The 15,561-nt window shown below is 53.3% G+C and overlaps 1 protein-coding gene across 3 annotated transcripts; it reads left to right on the top strand.

Moving 5' to 3' along the window:
- The first annotated feature begins 958 nt into the window (after nt 1-958).
- TULP1 (TUB like protein 1) lies at nt 959-15,561 on the top strand. 3 transcript variants are annotated; one of them, XM_050787663.1, is made up of 15 exons: nt 959-1,042; nt 1,158-1,209; nt 1,563-1,653; nt 2,023-2,181; nt 2,824-2,973; nt 3,911-4,012; nt 4,089-4,205; nt 4,526-4,629; nt 7,808-7,813; nt 7,914-8,084; nt 8,234-8,346; nt 9,933-10,044; nt 10,124-10,222; nt 13,274-13,445; nt 14,975-15,561. In XM_050787663.1, exons 1-15 carry the CDS (start codon nt 996-998, stop codon nt 15,106-15,108), a joined length of 1,629 nt encoding a protein of 542 aa, XP_050643620.1. In that variant the 5' UTR covers nt 959-995; the 3' UTR covers nt 15,109-15,561. The 3 variants fall into 3 exon arrangements, with proteins under 3 accessions (XP_050643620.1, XP_050643621.1, XP_050643622.1); XM_050787664.1 differs by lacking the exon at nt 2,023-2,181; XM_050787665.1 differs by lacking the exons at nt 9,933-10,044; nt 10,124-10,222; nt 13,274-13,445; nt 14,975-15,561 and having other exon boundaries at nt 7,917-8,084; nt 8,234-9,172.

The raw sequence follows: 15,561 nt of genomic DNA, 5'->3' as shown, positions 1-15,561 counted from the left end.
GTATTTTTAGTAGAGATGGGGTTTCACCATGTTGGCCAGGATGGTCTAGATCTCTTGACCTCATGATCTGCCCACCCCGGCCTCCCAAAGTGCTGGGGTTACAGGCGTGAGACACTGCACCAGGCCAAGAAGTAGTATTTTAGAAAGGCCCATTTGATATGGATTTACCCTAATTAGCCAGAATTGTGCCACTGCACTCCAGCCTGGGTGACAAAAGCAAAATTCTGTCTAAAACCAAACCAAACCAAACCAAAACCACAAAAGCCTGTCCCCTATCAGTGAAAAAAGAAAGAGTTAAGAGTGTACCTCCAATACAGACATATTCTTTTTTTTTTGAGATGGAGTCTTGCTCTTGTTAGCCAGGCTGGAGTGCAATGGCAATATCTCAGCTCACTGCAACATTTGCCTCCCAGGTTCAAGCAATTCTCCTGCCTCAACCTCCCCAGTAGCTGGGACTACAGGTGCCCACCACGATGCCCAGCTACTTTTTGAATTTTTAGTAGAAACAGGGTTTCACCGTGCTGGCCAGGGTGGCCTTGAACTCCTGACCTCAAATGATCCACCTGCCTCAGCCTCCCAGAGTGCAGAGATTACAGGTGCAAGCCACCGCACCTGGCCCTAGTTCTTATTTTTTGTGAAAAATAAAGATAAATACAAGATCCACTCTAATGTTTTCTTCCCACATCCCATTGACAAATGACTAATTGGCCCCTCTCACCCCAAGCTTCTGGGGGCTTCTGGGGGCTTCTGGGGGCAGGTGGAGTTGGTGGCCATCCTGCAGGCTGCTGGGCATCTGAGAAGAACTGGATTTGAGATTCTTCCCCCAGTGGCCTGGGCCTAGCAGGGGAGGGTCGTGGGCTGTAGCACCTCCCACAGCGCGGCCAGGCCTCCACTCCTTGAGCAGGGGGAGGGGGGTGAAGTTGAGCCGGGATTAGCAGGAGTCGGGAGGGAGGCTCCTAGACCTGCAGAGAAAGGGGTGCGATAGGCAAGGCACCATGCCTCTGCAGGATGAAACCCTCCGAGAGGTGTGGGCCTCTGACAGGTCTGGAAGGCTCCCATTTCGTGGTACCTGAACCCTGGGTGGTCTAGATGGAGGGGCTGGGTGGGATGGGGAGGGAAGGGGAAGGGAGACAGGCTGATCCCTTTGCTACCCTCAGTGGGCATGAAGAAGAAAGCCTGAGCCCGGAGGCCCGGCGGCGCCCCAAGCAGGTATGCCACCCCACTCGGAAAGGAAGCAGAAAGATGTCCCCACTGTGCGTAAACCCACGCAGGGTAGGGGGTCTAGGGGTGGGACAGGTCCCCCTCAGCAGGGTCTGGGGATTTGTGGGGAGAAAGGGCTGTTTGGGGGCTTGGGATTTCCAGGAGAGGAATTGGGGACTTTGGAGCATTGGATATGGCCACGATGCATGGAAGGGGTCATCCTTCCTCACTCCAAGAAGGGGGCTGCAGTTCCCCCGGATAATCTGCAGTTATTTCTGGCGGCTCAAGGGATTAGAGGGGGATGGGCAGGCCTCAGCGCCCCCCTTTCCTTCCTCGCCCTCCTCTTGACCCCTCTTCCGCAGCGACCCGCCCCGGCACAGAGGCTAAGGAAGAAGAGGACGGAGGCTCCCGAATCCCCCTGCCCCACGGGATCCAAGCCCCGGAAGCCCGGAGGTGGGCGGGGTGCAGAGCCCTGGTGGACCCCCAGGGTGTGGGCTGCGGAAGGGAGGGGCCTGAGGGCCGGCGCGGGTGTTGCCGAGCCCTGGAACAGGGGGAGGGGGCAGGGAGTGATGAGGGGGTATTGGGCTTGGGGTTGGGATAGAAGGGGGTAGGAGTGGGGTAGAAGGGGGTGGGGGTGGAGGTAGAATAGAAGGGGGTGGGAGGCCGAATGGAAGCCTGGGAGAAGTGTTGAAAATGGAAACAGCCCAGGGGAGACCCCTAGGGTGAGGAGCCTGAGGGGAAGCGCCCAGGCTTGGGGGTAGGGGGTAGAGGCTCTGCCTCACGGAGCCCTGGATGGGACCCCGTCTGAACCCCTCATCTCAGCTGGGCGGAAGGGGAGGCCGCGGGAGGAGCCTTCCCCAGACCCAGCCCAGGCCCGGGCGCCGCAGACGGTCTACGCCAGGTTCCTCAGGGACCCCGAGGCCAAGAAGCGCGACCCCCGGGAAACCTTTCTCGTAGCCCGTGCCCCAGACGCGGAGGACGGTGAGAGAGGGCCCCAGGGACGCGGGTGAGGGGGCGGTGGAGCTAAGGAGAGAAGGGGCTGGCTGGACGGGAAGGACCCAGAGAGGCAGAAAACAATTGTAATCAAACAGCCCCCTCTTGTCTGGCTTTGTCTTTGAGCCAGGTATTGTGCTAAGCACCAACTACGAGAGGGTCATTCCTTTGTTCCCCTCCACCACCACTGTACAGCTGGAGAAACTGAGTCATAGAGCCCTTAAGGGTTTTGCCTTAAACAACAGTTAGGAGCCAGAAGTAGCCCAGATGGGTCTGACTCAAGGTCAGAAACAGACAAGGTCAGGGAGAAGCAGAGTGGATGCAGGGAGAAGGGGAAACAAGAGGCAAGGGGAGTGTGTAAGGAGAGGAGGGTCTCAGGGAGAGAGAGGGAGGGCATTTCCCCAGGACAGGAGTCCTCCAACCCCAGCCACTCCCCTGACTTGCAGACCCTGAAGGCTGCCAGTCACCCTCATTCTTCTGGGAAGGTGCCACGTCTCCGGTTCTTGTTTCAGAAGGGCAGGCTCCCCTCCTGGTGCCCATGCACCACTTCCTAGCAGTCTGGAGGGACTGGGCTCCCCAGATAAGGAGGGCCCCGCTCAGACTCCCATTATGAAGAGTTTCTACCTACAGAGGAGGAGGAGGAAGAGGAGGATGAGGATGACGAGGAAGAGGAGGCAGAGGAAAAGAAAGAGAAAATCCTTCTGCCTCCCAAGAAGCCTCTGAAAGAGAAGAGCTCCGCAGACCTGAAGGAGAGGAGGGCCAAGGCCCAGGGCCCAAGGGGTGGGTGCTGAGGGTGCTGAGAGCTCACGGGGATGCAGAAGAGCTCTGTCCTTGGGGGGCTTGGTGTCTCACTGAGACACAGCGATCGAGGCCTCAAAAGGAATCCAGTACTGTGACTGGAGGGTTTTTCCTCTGATGGTTTCTCTCCCACATGGTCCTTAAGGACACAGACCAATATATGCCCCGACCCCTGGCCCCACTGCCCCTGCCCCTTGAGCTCTGTGAGCCAGAGGAGGACAGAGGATTCTAGTTTTCTTTGTGATTTTTGTTTAGTTTTTGTTTTAACTCAATGGAAATTGTTATGATTTTTATAAAAGTATCAAAGTGATTACAGTAAAAAGAAATCAGTGAATCGATGCTGTGACGGTGTCCTGGCCCTGAGCACCTTACCTGATAGGGACCAGCAGCCTGGCCTAGAGCTAGGACCTTGGGCCTCTGAGGCAGGGAGAGCACATTCTGTAGCGGTGACCAGAGAAGGTTTCCTGGAGGACACGGGACAAAAGGCAGGATTCAGAGGCTTGGTTAGAAGGCCTGGTGTTCATTCATTCGGGAACTGCTAGTTAAGCTCCTGGTCTTTGCCCAGAGCTTTTTTGGCCTCAGGGAAAGAAAAACCAAGATGAGCAGAAGTCACAAAAATTAGCCGGGCGTGGTGGCATGCACCTGTAGTCCCAGCTACTTGGGCGGCTGAGGCACAAGAATCACTTGAACCCGGGAGGTGGAGGTTGCAGTGAGCTGAGATCCTGCCACTGCATTCCAGCCTGGGCAACAGCGAGACTGTCTCAAAAAAAGAAAGAAAGAAAAGAAAAAGACAGCAGGCTGTGGGCCCCTGTCAAGCTTTCAGCCTCCCTGGGGACTATAGGGAGGACAAGAGAGTTGGAAGGCAGCCTTCAGCCCCAGTAGACACCTTATTTGCCTGACCCCCATCTTCCATCTCCAGGAGACCTGGGAAGCCCTAACCCCCCGCCGAAAGCTCTGCGTGTTAGGAATAAGGAAGCCCCAGCAGGGGAGGGGACCAAGATGAGAAAGACCAAGAAGAAAGGTGAGCCCAGCCCAGGGAGGAACAGGGAACTCTAGCTGCGCTGGGGGTTGTGACACTTTCACATCCACACATGCAGGGTCTGGGGAGGCCGACAAGGACCCCTCAGGGAGCCCAGCCAGTGCGAGGAAGAGCCCAGCAGCCATGTTTCTGGTTGGGGAAGGCAGTCCTGACAAGAAAGCCCTGAAGAAGAAAGGTGGATGGCAAGGGCTTCTGGTGTGGTGACATCTTGAGGTGGTCCTGGGGCGGGGAGCTGGAGGGTCCTTACATCATACGGGACCGTGCTAGGTAAGGAGTTTTCAAGGTCTAGAGTCAGACAATGTGCGGGGCATCTTGACCCCCGCATTGATAGCTGTGTGGACTCAGGCAGGTGTCTTAGCCTTTCTGAGCTCTAATAATAACATGGAGTCGACTCTCTTGTGGTTGTGGGGAGCATCCACGTGAGACACGGGTGTTGGAAGCACTTTGCAAACCAGGGTGAGGAGTTCACAACCTTGTCTCCCCCTCCATGCCCAGGCACTCCCAAAGGCGGGAGGAAGGAGGAAGAAGAGGAAGAGGAGGCAGCTACGGTGACAAAGAACAGCAATCAAAAGGGCAAAGCCAAAGGAAAAGGCAAAAAGGTTGGGGCCCAGAGGGGCGGGGGCTGAGGTCCCTTCAGGGAGCAGAGGCAAGGGCCTGGACTTGGGATCCTAGAGGGTGGGGGCTTGGAGCCACTTGAGGTTAGAACCTTGGCTTCCCCTCTTGTGACAGGATATAAAGACAAAGGAAACCAGGTTTGTGCAAACAGAAGAGGCGTCTGTGGGGTCACCAAGCTAGGACTTGCCATGCAAGGGCCTTAAGTCATCTGGGCTTTCTGAAGCCTCCCCTCTGGAGCGTAACCACCAGACAACCAGAGATGCCCCCACACCCCCCCATGTTTTTTGTGCCGGGGAGGAGGAGCACACAGGCAGAGAGGCAGATGAGGACTGACTGATAGTCAGCTGCACCGGTTGTTAAAATGTTTCCACCCTACTGCCCTGAGCTCCCCAGGCACTTTCACCCACCTTACCCAGGACCTCCCAACCTCCCAGCAACTAAACACTCCAGCAACAAAAGGGTTAACACTGCCCATCAGGGGCCTCCTGGTTTCTCCTCCAGGCTTACCAGTAGGCATCTTCATGGCGAACAGGTTGTTAAATATTTTGAATATTGCCCCTGCTCCCAAACAGGACTCAGACACCAACACACAAAAGCTGGAGTAAGCAGGAGAGGGAGGTCCAACTGAGAGAAAGTAACAAAAATCTTCAAGGAACAGGTTTCCCCCAGTGGGGAGATCATCACAAGGACAGGGCCTGGATTTTAGCTTTGTAGGTTTATTAGTTTGTGCAGGAGTGGTCAGGTCTGGGGGGACTGATTCACATTAACCAAGATCACCAGATGCTGATGTACAAACTGAAAGGCCAGTTTACTGTCTCCCGGGGGGAATGTAACTGCAGAAGAGCCTTCAGTACAGTAGGCTCTTGAAATTCGCAGCTGCTGAAGTGTTTGAATAAGTTCTGGCTTTCTCCACATCGTGTTCCAAACATAGTCTTTTGTTTCCCAAGTTTCTTCTGGAACAGCCTAGCCTAGAGAACAGGTGATCACTTGTCCGTGAGCTGAGGATTCACTGCTCCACATCAGCCTCCCTCAAACACACTGCAAACCTGTGCTCAACAAAAACAGCTATGGCCAGGAGGGTGGCTCACGCCTGCAATCCCAGCACTTTGGGAGGAGGAGGCAGACGGGTCACTTGAAGTCAGGAGTTCGAGACCAGCCTGGCCAACATTGTGAAATCCCATCTCTACTAAAAATACAAAAATTATCAGGGCATGGTGGTGCACACCTATAGTCCCAGCTACTTGGGAGGATGAGGCAGGAGAATCGCTTGAACCCAGGAGGTAGAGGTTTCAGTGAGCCGAGATTGCGCCACTGCATTCCAGCCTGGGTGACAAGAGCGAGGCTCCGTCTCAAAAAAATAAAAAATAAATTAAAAAAAAAAACGGCCAACCACAGCACATCAGGGATTCTTCGTGGCTCCCAAATAGGATTGAACCCTCAAATACACACACCCAGGCTGGCAGTCCATGCTTGCCCCTGTTGGGAAAGTTGGGCTTAGACTCTTGGCTCCCTTCCTCTGAGGGATAGAACATGAAGACAAAGGGCACCAAGTTTGTGAGAACAGAAGGGGCTGTTGTGGGGTCACCAGGCCACCCTAGGGTTTTATGTCACCAAATTGTTCTTAGGAGTTTCTCAATGAGCAAAGTGAGCTTACATATTCATTCATGCATTAACTATGCATTGCTGTGTAACAAATCACCCCAAACTGAGTATCTTAAAACAACATTTACTTTCTTATTCAATTTCTGAGAGCCAGAAATCTAGGAGTGGCTTAGCAGAGTAGTTCCGGCTCAGGGTCTCTGAGGAAGTTGCAGTCAAAATGTCAGCTGGTGCTTCGGTCACTCTGAAGGCTTCACTGGAAATGAAGGATCCACTTCTAAAATAGTTCGCTGTGGTGGGTGTTAGCTGGAGATCTCAGTTCCTTCCTACAGGGACCTCTCCTGGAGGCTGCTTGAGTGTTCTTTTTTTATTATTTTTTAAATTTTATTTATTTTTTTGCTTCTTATGCTTCATAAGTGTTCTTATGCTTATCTATTTTTTGCTTCAGAGTGTTCTTATGACATGGCAGGCAACTTCTCCCAAAGTCCAAGAGACAGAGAGCCATGTAGAAGCCACAATATCTTTTATGACCTAACCTTGGAAGTGGCCCATGATCACTTCTGCCATATTCTACTGGTCACAGGGAGCAATCCTGGTATGCAGTGGGAGGAGACTACATAAAGTCACAAATACCAGGAGACAAGGATCATTGGGTGCCATCTTACAATAGTGAATATCATCTTGACTATGGTATTCATTATTTACTATATGCTAACAGTAAGAGTGGCAGCTAACACTTCTATAGTACTTAGAACATAGCAGTCCATTCTGTTAGCCCCACTTCACTGCCTGAGACAGTGTGCAAAGGAGGGAAGGTCTTTCTTTTTTTTTTTTTTTTTTTTTTTTTTTTGAGACGGAGTCTCGCTTTGTCGCGCAGGCTGGAGTGCAGTGGCCGGATCTCAGCTCACTGCAAGCTCCGCCTCCCGGGTTCACGCCATTCTCCTGCCTCAGCCTCCCGAGTAGCTGGGACTACAGGCGCCCCCCACCGCGCCCGGCTAGTAGGAGGGAAGGTCTTTCTAAAGGCTCTGGACCTCATAGGAGACTGGACAGAACTCATGCCTCAGCCCCACCTCTTACTAGTTATGTGAACTTGGGCAAGTGACTTAACTTCTCTAAGCCTCAGCTTCTTCAGCTACACAATGGGGATGACTACCGCGGTGGGGTGATAAGAGGATGAAATGAGTAAATATTTGGAAAGTACTTGGAACTATGGCACCCTGATAGAATTTATGCAAGCATTTGTTAAATACAAAGGGAAGGCCTGTCCCAGGTATCCACCCCTACTATACCTACTTCTCAGATGAGAAAATTGAGTTACAGTGTGGTGAAACTTAACAGTTAAGACAGTTAATGGTGAAACTAGGATTTGAACCTAGACAGTCTGGCTCCAAAGCGTGTGCTCCTAACCACAAGCTAAGCAGAATAGAAATAAATCACAGAGCTCCCCAGAGCCTCCTAACTTGGCCGTGCTGGGCTGCCAGGTAGCGTGAGGGGCAGTGGCGTCCCAGCCTCCAGGGATGCGGCCCCTGCTCCAGCCAGCCTCTCTGTTCTCTCCGCACACAGAAAGCGGTGAGTTGTCCTGCCGGGCTGCCCGTGTCTCAGCACTGGGACCTGCTGGGGGCGGGGGAGCTGGTGATCTGGGGCTGATAGACCCTCTGCCCCCACCCAGAAGGAGGAGAGGGCCCCGTCTCCCCCCGTGGAGGTGGACGAACCCCGGGAGTTTGTGCTCCGGCCTGCCCCCCAGGGCCGCACGGTGCGCTGCCGGCTGACCCGGGACAAGAAGGGCATGGATCGAGGCATGTATCCCTCGTACTTCCTGCACCTGGACTCAGAGAAGAAGGTGGGTGGGGAGAGGCAGCAGAGGAGGGAGGGTGGAGAGGTCCGGGATGGGGGCCAGGGGACAAACGGGCCTGCTTTCTCCCCGCCGCTCACCTCCATCCCTTCCCACCTTCTCTTCCCATCCTCTCACCTGTCTCCCCTTTTCCCCAGGTGTTCCTCTTGGCTGGCAGGAAACGAAAACGGAGCAAGACAGCCAATTACCTCATCTCCAGCGACCCTACCAATCTGTCCCGAGCGGGGGAGAATTTCATCGGGAAGCTGAGGTGGGGCTGGGCTTCCTGGGGCGGAGGGGTGGGGGGTGCTTGGGTCAGCAAGAAGGCCATAGCCAGTCATCTCTGTCCTGCTGTGCCTGGCAGGGCACCCACCACACTGGGCACCCTGGAAACATCCCCTAGCCTCGGGCCTCTCACTTTGATGTACATAGATCGTTTGGGGAGCTTATTAAAATGTTTCAATGTGTGGGGTGGGCCCGGGAGTCTACTTTTTTAATGAGCACCCAGGCGATGCCCACACTGCTGCCAGCACAGGGCTTCACTTGGAGCAGGGCATAAGTTCCACGAGGGCAGGCACTGTGCCTGTCTTGTTTAGGGCTCAGTTCCTAGCACTGAACACATATTAGCTCAACAAGTATTTACTGATCAAATGAATGAACATATATTCAGCACTATCCTGTGCTGTCTTCCCATACATCTCATCTCATCCTCACCAGGAATGTGAGCGCTGAAGGAAGGGGACGCCTGAGTCAGGCCTATTTCTTAAATGTATGTATTTAGGCTGGGCGCAGTGGCTCATGCCTGTATTCCCAGCATTTTGGGAGGACGAGGCAGGTGGATCACTTGAGGTCAGAAATCCGAAACCAGCCTGGCCAACATGGTGAAACCCCGTCACTACCAAAAATACAAAAATTAGCCGGGTATGGTGGCACACACCTGGAGTCCCAGCTACCTGGGAGGTTGAGGTGGGAGAATCTCTTGAACCCAAGAGGTAGAGGTTGCAGTGAGCTGAAATCATGCCACTGCACTTCAGCCTGGGCAACAGACCAAGACCCTGTCTCAAAAATAAATGAATAAATAAATGTATGTATTTAACAAAACTTTTATAAGGCCTAATTATGTGTCAGGTATAATTCTAAGTCACTTCCAAATGTTAACCCATTCAATCCTCTTATTGTCCAAATGAGGGAAATGCTGTTGCTCAGTCCATTTTGGGACGCTGGGGCTCAGAGAGTTTAAATACCTTGCCCAAGATCTCACAGCTAGTAATAGTAAGAGATGGGGTTGGGATTTTAACATTGCCTAGTCTCCTTGTAGATCCAGACTTTTTTTATTTATTTATTTATTTATTTATTTATTTATTTATTTATTTTGGCGTGCACTCTGTCGCCCACGCTGGAGTGCAATGATGTGATCATGGCCGTGGCTCACTGCAGCCTCGACCTCCCAGGCCCAAGTGATCCTCCCACCTTAGCCTCTTGAGTAGCTGGGACTACAGGCACATGCCACGGTGCCTAGATAATTTGGTGGGTGGGGGAGAGGATATTTTTTGTAGAGACGGGGTTGCCTGCCATGTTGCCCAGGCTGGTTCCAAACTCCTGGACTCAAACGATCCTCCCTCCTCTGACTCCTAAAGTGCTGCGATTATAAGCTTGAGCCACCATGCCCTGGGTTGGGCCAGCATTTAAAAAGACCTCTGCATAGGGGGAAACCTGGGGCAGGGAACATGAATTGCTCAGTTCTAAGAAACCCCCACCCTTGTAGGAAGCTCTCTAAACTGCTTGGCTATGTGGAAGGGGCCTGGGGCAGGGATGTAGGTCCCCTCAGCCCTGCCCCAAGCTCTACCCTGCTTGCAGGTCCAACCTCCTGGGGAATCGCTTCACGGTCTTTGACAACGGGCAGAACCCACAGCGTGGGTACAGCACTAATGTGGCAAGCCTTCGGCAGGAGCTGGCAGCTGTGATCTATGTGAGGACTCCACCTGTCCCCCATGCCAGGCTGCTCCCCTTACAGGGGCTGGCCTCACAGGCATCTGTTTCCTTCCCAGGAAACCAACGTGCTGGGCTTCCGTGGCCCCCGGCGCATGACCGTCATCATTCCTGGCATGAGTGCGGAGAACGAGAGGGTCCCCATCCGGCCCCGAAATGTGAGCCCCGCACCTCCATGGCCCCTGGCGCCCTATTTAAGAAACAGGGGAGTCGGGGCCCAGCTTAGGAAATAGCCAACTCCCTGGGCACGTTCATCACCCTCCAACACAAACTCATTCTGATCACCTATGGAATGGATTTGGGCTTTTTGTAATCGAATTCACTGAAAAACCACAATAGGCTTTTTGGTTGTTTGCGGAGTTTACTTCAAATTCATATATTACATCCATTCATATCTTCGTTGACCACACATATTGAGTGCTAAGTATTATCCTAGGCACCTGGAAGACATCAGTGGACAAAACAAAGATCTGCCCCACCCCCCCGAAGCTGGCATTATATTGGGAGGAGAGTGACAGTAGACAATAATTGTGATAAATAAGTAAATTATGGAGCATACTGGAAGGTGGTAAGTGCTATGGGGAAAAACGTCAGACCAGGTGCAGTGGCTCACACCTGTAACCCCAGCACTTTGGGAGGCCAAGGCGGGCGGATCACCTGAAGTCAGGAGTTTGAGACCAGCCTGGCCAACATGGCTAAACCCTATCTCTACTAAATATACAAAGATTAGCCGGGTGTAGTGGTGGGCACCTGTAATCTCACCTGTTTACTCAGGAGGCTGACGCAGGGAGTATTGCTTGAACCCGGGAGGCACAGGTTGCAGTGAGCCAAGATCGCGCCATTGCACTCCAGCCTTGGCGACAGAGCGAGACTCCGTCTCAAAAATTTAAAAAACGTTGCTGGGCACGGGGGTCACCATTTTGGGAGGCCAAGCCCGGCAGATCACAAGGTCAGGAGTTTGAGACCAGCCTGGCCAACATGGTAAAATCCCGTCTCTACTAAAAATACAAAAATTAACTGGGTGTAGTGACAGGCGCCTGTAATCCTAGCTACTCAAGAGGCTGAGGCAGGAGAATCGCTTGAACCCCACAGGCAGAGGTTGCAGTGAGCCAAGATCACGCCACTGCACTCCAGCCTGGGCAACAGAGCTAGACTCCATCTCAAAATAAGTAAATAAATAAATAATAAAAAAATAAAAAATTTTAAAAGAAAAAAGTCAAACAGGGGAAGGGAGATGACAAGTGTGTAAGTCTCAGTATTAAATATAGTTGTGAGAGCAGACCTCAATAAGAAGGTGAGGGAGTGAGCCTATGGATATCTGGGGGAAGAGCACCTGGGCAGAGGGAAGAGCCAGTGCAAGGGTCCTGTGGCAGGAGGGAGCCTGGTGGGCTGGAGGGACCACCAGGTAACCAGTGTGGCTGGAGGGAGAGGAGGTCAGAAAGGTGAGGGTAAGGGGTAGACAGGGCGTGTAAAACTGGTTTTTGCTCTGAGAGAAATGGGAAGCCACAGCAGGGTTTTGAGCAAAGGAGTGACATGACTTGTTTTTTTTGAGATGGAGTCTCGCTCTGTCACCCAGGCTGGAGTGCAATGGCGTGATCGCAGCTAACTGCAACCTCTACCTCCCAGGTTCAAGAGATTCTCCTGCCTCAGCCTCCTGAGTAGCTGGGATTACATGTGCCCACCACCTCACCTAGCTAATTTTTGTATTTTCAGTAGAGATGGGGTTTCGCCATGATGGCCAGGCTGGTCTTGAACTCCTGACCTCAAGTGACCCACCTGCCTCAGCCTCCCAAAGTGCTAGGATTACAGGCCTGAGCCACTGTGCCCGGCCTTTTTTTTTTTTTGAGAACGGGTCTCACTCTGGGTCTCACTCCAGCCCAGGCTGGAATACAGTGGTATGATCACTGCTCACTGCAGCCTTGACATCCTGGCTTCAAACAGTGCTGCTTCCTGCCTCAGCCTCTCATGTAGCTGAGACCTTAGGCACATGCCACCATATCTGGCTAGTTTTTTGTAGAGCTGGGGTCTCACTTTGTTGCCCAGGCTGGTCTCAAACTCCTCAAGTGATCCTCTTGTCTCAAAAGTGTTGGGATTATATGCGTGAGCCACCGTGCTTGGCATGACTTGTATTTTAAAAAGCAAAGGTTGTTTTGCGTGTGTATGTATGAGGCGTAGTTTAAGATGCAGAGATGTTCTGGAGAGACGTGTCAGTCCTGTGCTCTGCTCTTTAGCACTGCAGGTCCAGTGAGTCCAGGATTTCAGAGGCTCTGGGTGACTCGCATGCCCCATCCTCACAGGAGACTGATGTCATTTTACTCATTTACAATGAAAGATAATACCCCTGTCAGCTGATCACACATCCTTCCCTGCTGGAAAGTCACAGCCCAGGCTGATCTGCAGGGCACCAGCCATGGGAGGCTCAGTCTTGAGGGTTCACTCAGCCTGTGGGCCCCACAGTTGCCCCTCCCATGCCTGGAATAAACACACAAATCCCCCAGAGGCAGCATCTCCTTACGGGGTCCTTGTTTGGACCCCGTAAGAAATGCCTAGTGCTGTTTTGGGTCTCTCTTCTGCCAATTACAGTGCAGTGGGAGGAATGGTAAGAGCAAGGTGTCATGGTCTCAGTTGACAGCTGAGACATGTAAATCAGATGGGGGGTCAGGAAGGCTTCTTGGAGGAGGTGATCTTGAGTGGACTCACTCTAATCCATGAACGTGAGCAGGCGACAAGGAAACTCAGGAAAGAAAGATCTTAAGGGCACATCATACAGACCCTGCTCCTTCCTTTCAGAAACTCTCCTCCAAGTACACTTTCTCTTAACTGCAATTTACCTATCCATCTCCCCAGCTCAACTGTGTGCCCTTTGTAGGTCCGAGATTGGCTCATCCTGTCATTAGGTACCAGCGTGTGTCTGTCTCCTAAGACCGCTTGGGTATCAATGGCATGGAGCGCCTATGTGCCAGATACTCCTTGCCATTTTCCAGCCCTCCGCTTTGACATCCTAGAGACAAAGCCCCATTCTCACAGATGTGAACCCTGTCCACAAGGATGCCACAGATGCCAAACCTGTTCTCAGATGTCCTAATGGATGAAGATGTCCAGGCCACACCCCTGCACACACAGGCCCAGGCCCCTTCTCTGGTCAGTCCTGAGCCACCTCAGTCACCTCTAACTGTCCTCTCCCTCTCTACCCCCCCGGGGCACCCCAGGCTAGTGACGGCCTGCTGGTGCGCTGGCAGAACAAGACACTGGAGAGCCTCATAGAACTGCACAACAAGCCACCTGTCTGGAACGATGACAGCGGCTCCTACACCCTCAACTTCCAAGGCCGGGTCACCCAGGCCTCAGTCAAGAACTTCCAGATTGTCCACGCTGATGATCGTGAGTACCTGAGGGCCCAGGTCTGGCTCTTCTCCACCACCCCAGGACGCCGACCCTTATTCAAGCTCCCCTCACCCCCTCCCATACACACACACCAACCGTTATCCCGAGAGCTGAGACATCCCACAAGGTCACTCTCTCCTCCATAGGCACTGACACTCCATAGTCACTGCTCTCAAGAGCCTCGATATTCTAAGCGGGTGTCTTGGGGCTCCTGATTCCAGGTTCCCATTCCAGCATTGGCCAGAGCAGTAGGTTAGATACTGGGACATTCTGCATAAGATTGTGTTGAAGGGAGGGTTGAGCTCCTAGAGTCTGAAAACCACTGACAGCCCGACTCCTCTTTGGTCAAAGAGGGTGCTGAGGCTCAGAGAGGGCAGCCCTTTGCCCAAAGTCTCTCAGCAACTTCTCCAGGAAGTGACACTGGCCCTCAAAATTTATTTCACAAAACTTACACGGTGCTTATTATGTGCTAGACACTGTTCTCGGGATTTTACAGATACTGAATCATCAAATCCCTTCAACATCCCTGTGAGGAGTGCCATTATTATCTCTATTTGGCAGGAAACTGAGGCACAGAGAGGTTAAGCAACTTGCCCATGGTCACATCACTAGTAGGAGGTAGAGCTGACAGTCAGGATCTCCAGTGGCCATGCTCTTAACCTCTTCAAGATGGTTGCCTTTTAGGGGCAGGGAATATTAAGCATTTTTGAGTGCCTACTCTGTGTCTTCTCTCAAGTGAGAGGTCAAAGGACTACCCTGGAAGGGTCAGGGAAACAAGGTGTCCCTCTTACAAGCCTTGGTTGGAAAGGCTTCCTTCCCACTAGGGTGAGGAAGTTTGGGGATGGCAGGGTATCTCCCATAGGCCTCTGGGTTCACAGGGTTGGACCAACATTGAGTGAGCCCCAACTCCATCCTAGAGATGTGCCCCCAGTGCCACCTGTCCTGTGGCCGTGGGACTGCTCTCCAGATCATGTTTCTAGTGGAGCCTGGTCCACCTGAGTTTGGGGGTATTTTTAGCAACTTTCTGTCTCTATGCTGTGGGAGGTGCTGAGGTTGGGCTGGGAACCTGGATCAGAGAGAGGAGAAGTGCCCAGTGAGGCTGAGGAAGGGGACCAGCGGCTAGTCAAGGGGTGGAGCTGGAGTCTAAGGTGGGACTTCGTGGCTGGGGATAGGAGGAAAGAATGTGGCCAGAAACAACAGAGAAGTTGGGAAGGAAGAATTCTGGGCTTGGATAAATTTGACAGGGTCCCATAGTTAATCAGGTGCGAGCTCTAGGCATGGCCTGTGGCAGCAGCAGACAAGGCAGGGTCCCTGCCCCCAGGAGATTACAGTGTGACTGCAAAGCCATGTGGTGCTGGTGTGGAGTGAAATAGGAAGAGGGGATGGGTGTTGAGTAACTGAGATGGTGGCTGAGGGTTGGATCCCCAAGGCAAGGGAGAGACTGCCCCCAAGGTTGAGGGCACTGTCTGCCACGATGGCAGTCCAAGGAGGTCTCGGGCCGCCCCCACCCCGTCTTGTGTCCATAGCCGACTATATCGTGCTGCAGTTCGGCCGCGTGGCGGAGGACGCCTTCACCCTAGACTACCGGTACCCGCTGTGCGCCCTGCAGGCCTTCGCCATCGCCCTCTCCAGTTTCGACGGGAAGCTGGCCTGCGAATGACCCCAGCAGCCCCTCAGCGCCCTCAGAGCCCGTCAGCGTCGGGGGAAGGATTCAGTGGAGGCTTGCAGGGTCTCTCCAGCAAAGCCCCCGCGAAAAACTGCTCCTGTGTCCGGGCTGACCCCTCACTGCCTCTCGGTGACCTCTGTCCGCTCCCCAGCCTGGCACAGGCCGACGCAGGAGGAGCCTGGACAGCGGGTAGGACGGAGATGAAGAACATCTGGAGTTGGAGCCGCACATCTGGTCTCGGAGCTCGCCTGCGCCGCTGTGCCCCCCTCCTCCCCAAGCCCCAGTCACTTCCTGTCCGGGAGCAGTAGTCAGTGTTGTTTTAACCTCCCCTCTCCCCGGGACCGCGCTAGGGCTCCGAGGAGCTGGGGCGTGCTAGGAGGAGGGGGTAGGTGATGGGGGACGAGGGCCAGGCACCCACATCCCCAATAAAGCCGCGTCCTTGGCCAA

Source organism: Macaca thibetana, chromosome 4, assembly GCF_024542745.1.
Source record: "Macaca thibetana thibetana isolate TM-01 chromosome 4, ASM2454274v1, whole genome shotgun sequence".
Taxonomy (NCBI): Eukaryota; Metazoa; Chordata; class Mammalia; order Primates; family Cercopithecidae; genus Macaca; species Macaca thibetana.
The sequence above is the reverse complement of the archived record's forward strand: the minus strand, read 5'-3'. Positions and strand labels throughout refer to the sequence as shown.

What these genes read in the sequence shown, in the direction of transcription:
- TULP1 (XM_050787663.1), top strand. Translation starts at nt 996, where the DNA reads ATGCCTCTGCAGGATGAAACCCTCCGAGAGGTGTGGGCCTCTGACAG. An exon ending in CAAGGCCCAGGGCCCAAGGG is followed by an intron (nt 2,974 to 3,910) that starts GTGGGTGCTGAG and finishes TTCCATCTCCAG; the next exon opens with GAGACCTGGGAAGCCCTAAC. An exon ending in GATTGTCCACGCTGATGATC is followed by an intron (nt 13,446 to 14,974) that starts GTGAGTACCTGA and finishes TTGTGTCCATAG; the next exon opens with CCGACTATATCGTGCTGCAG.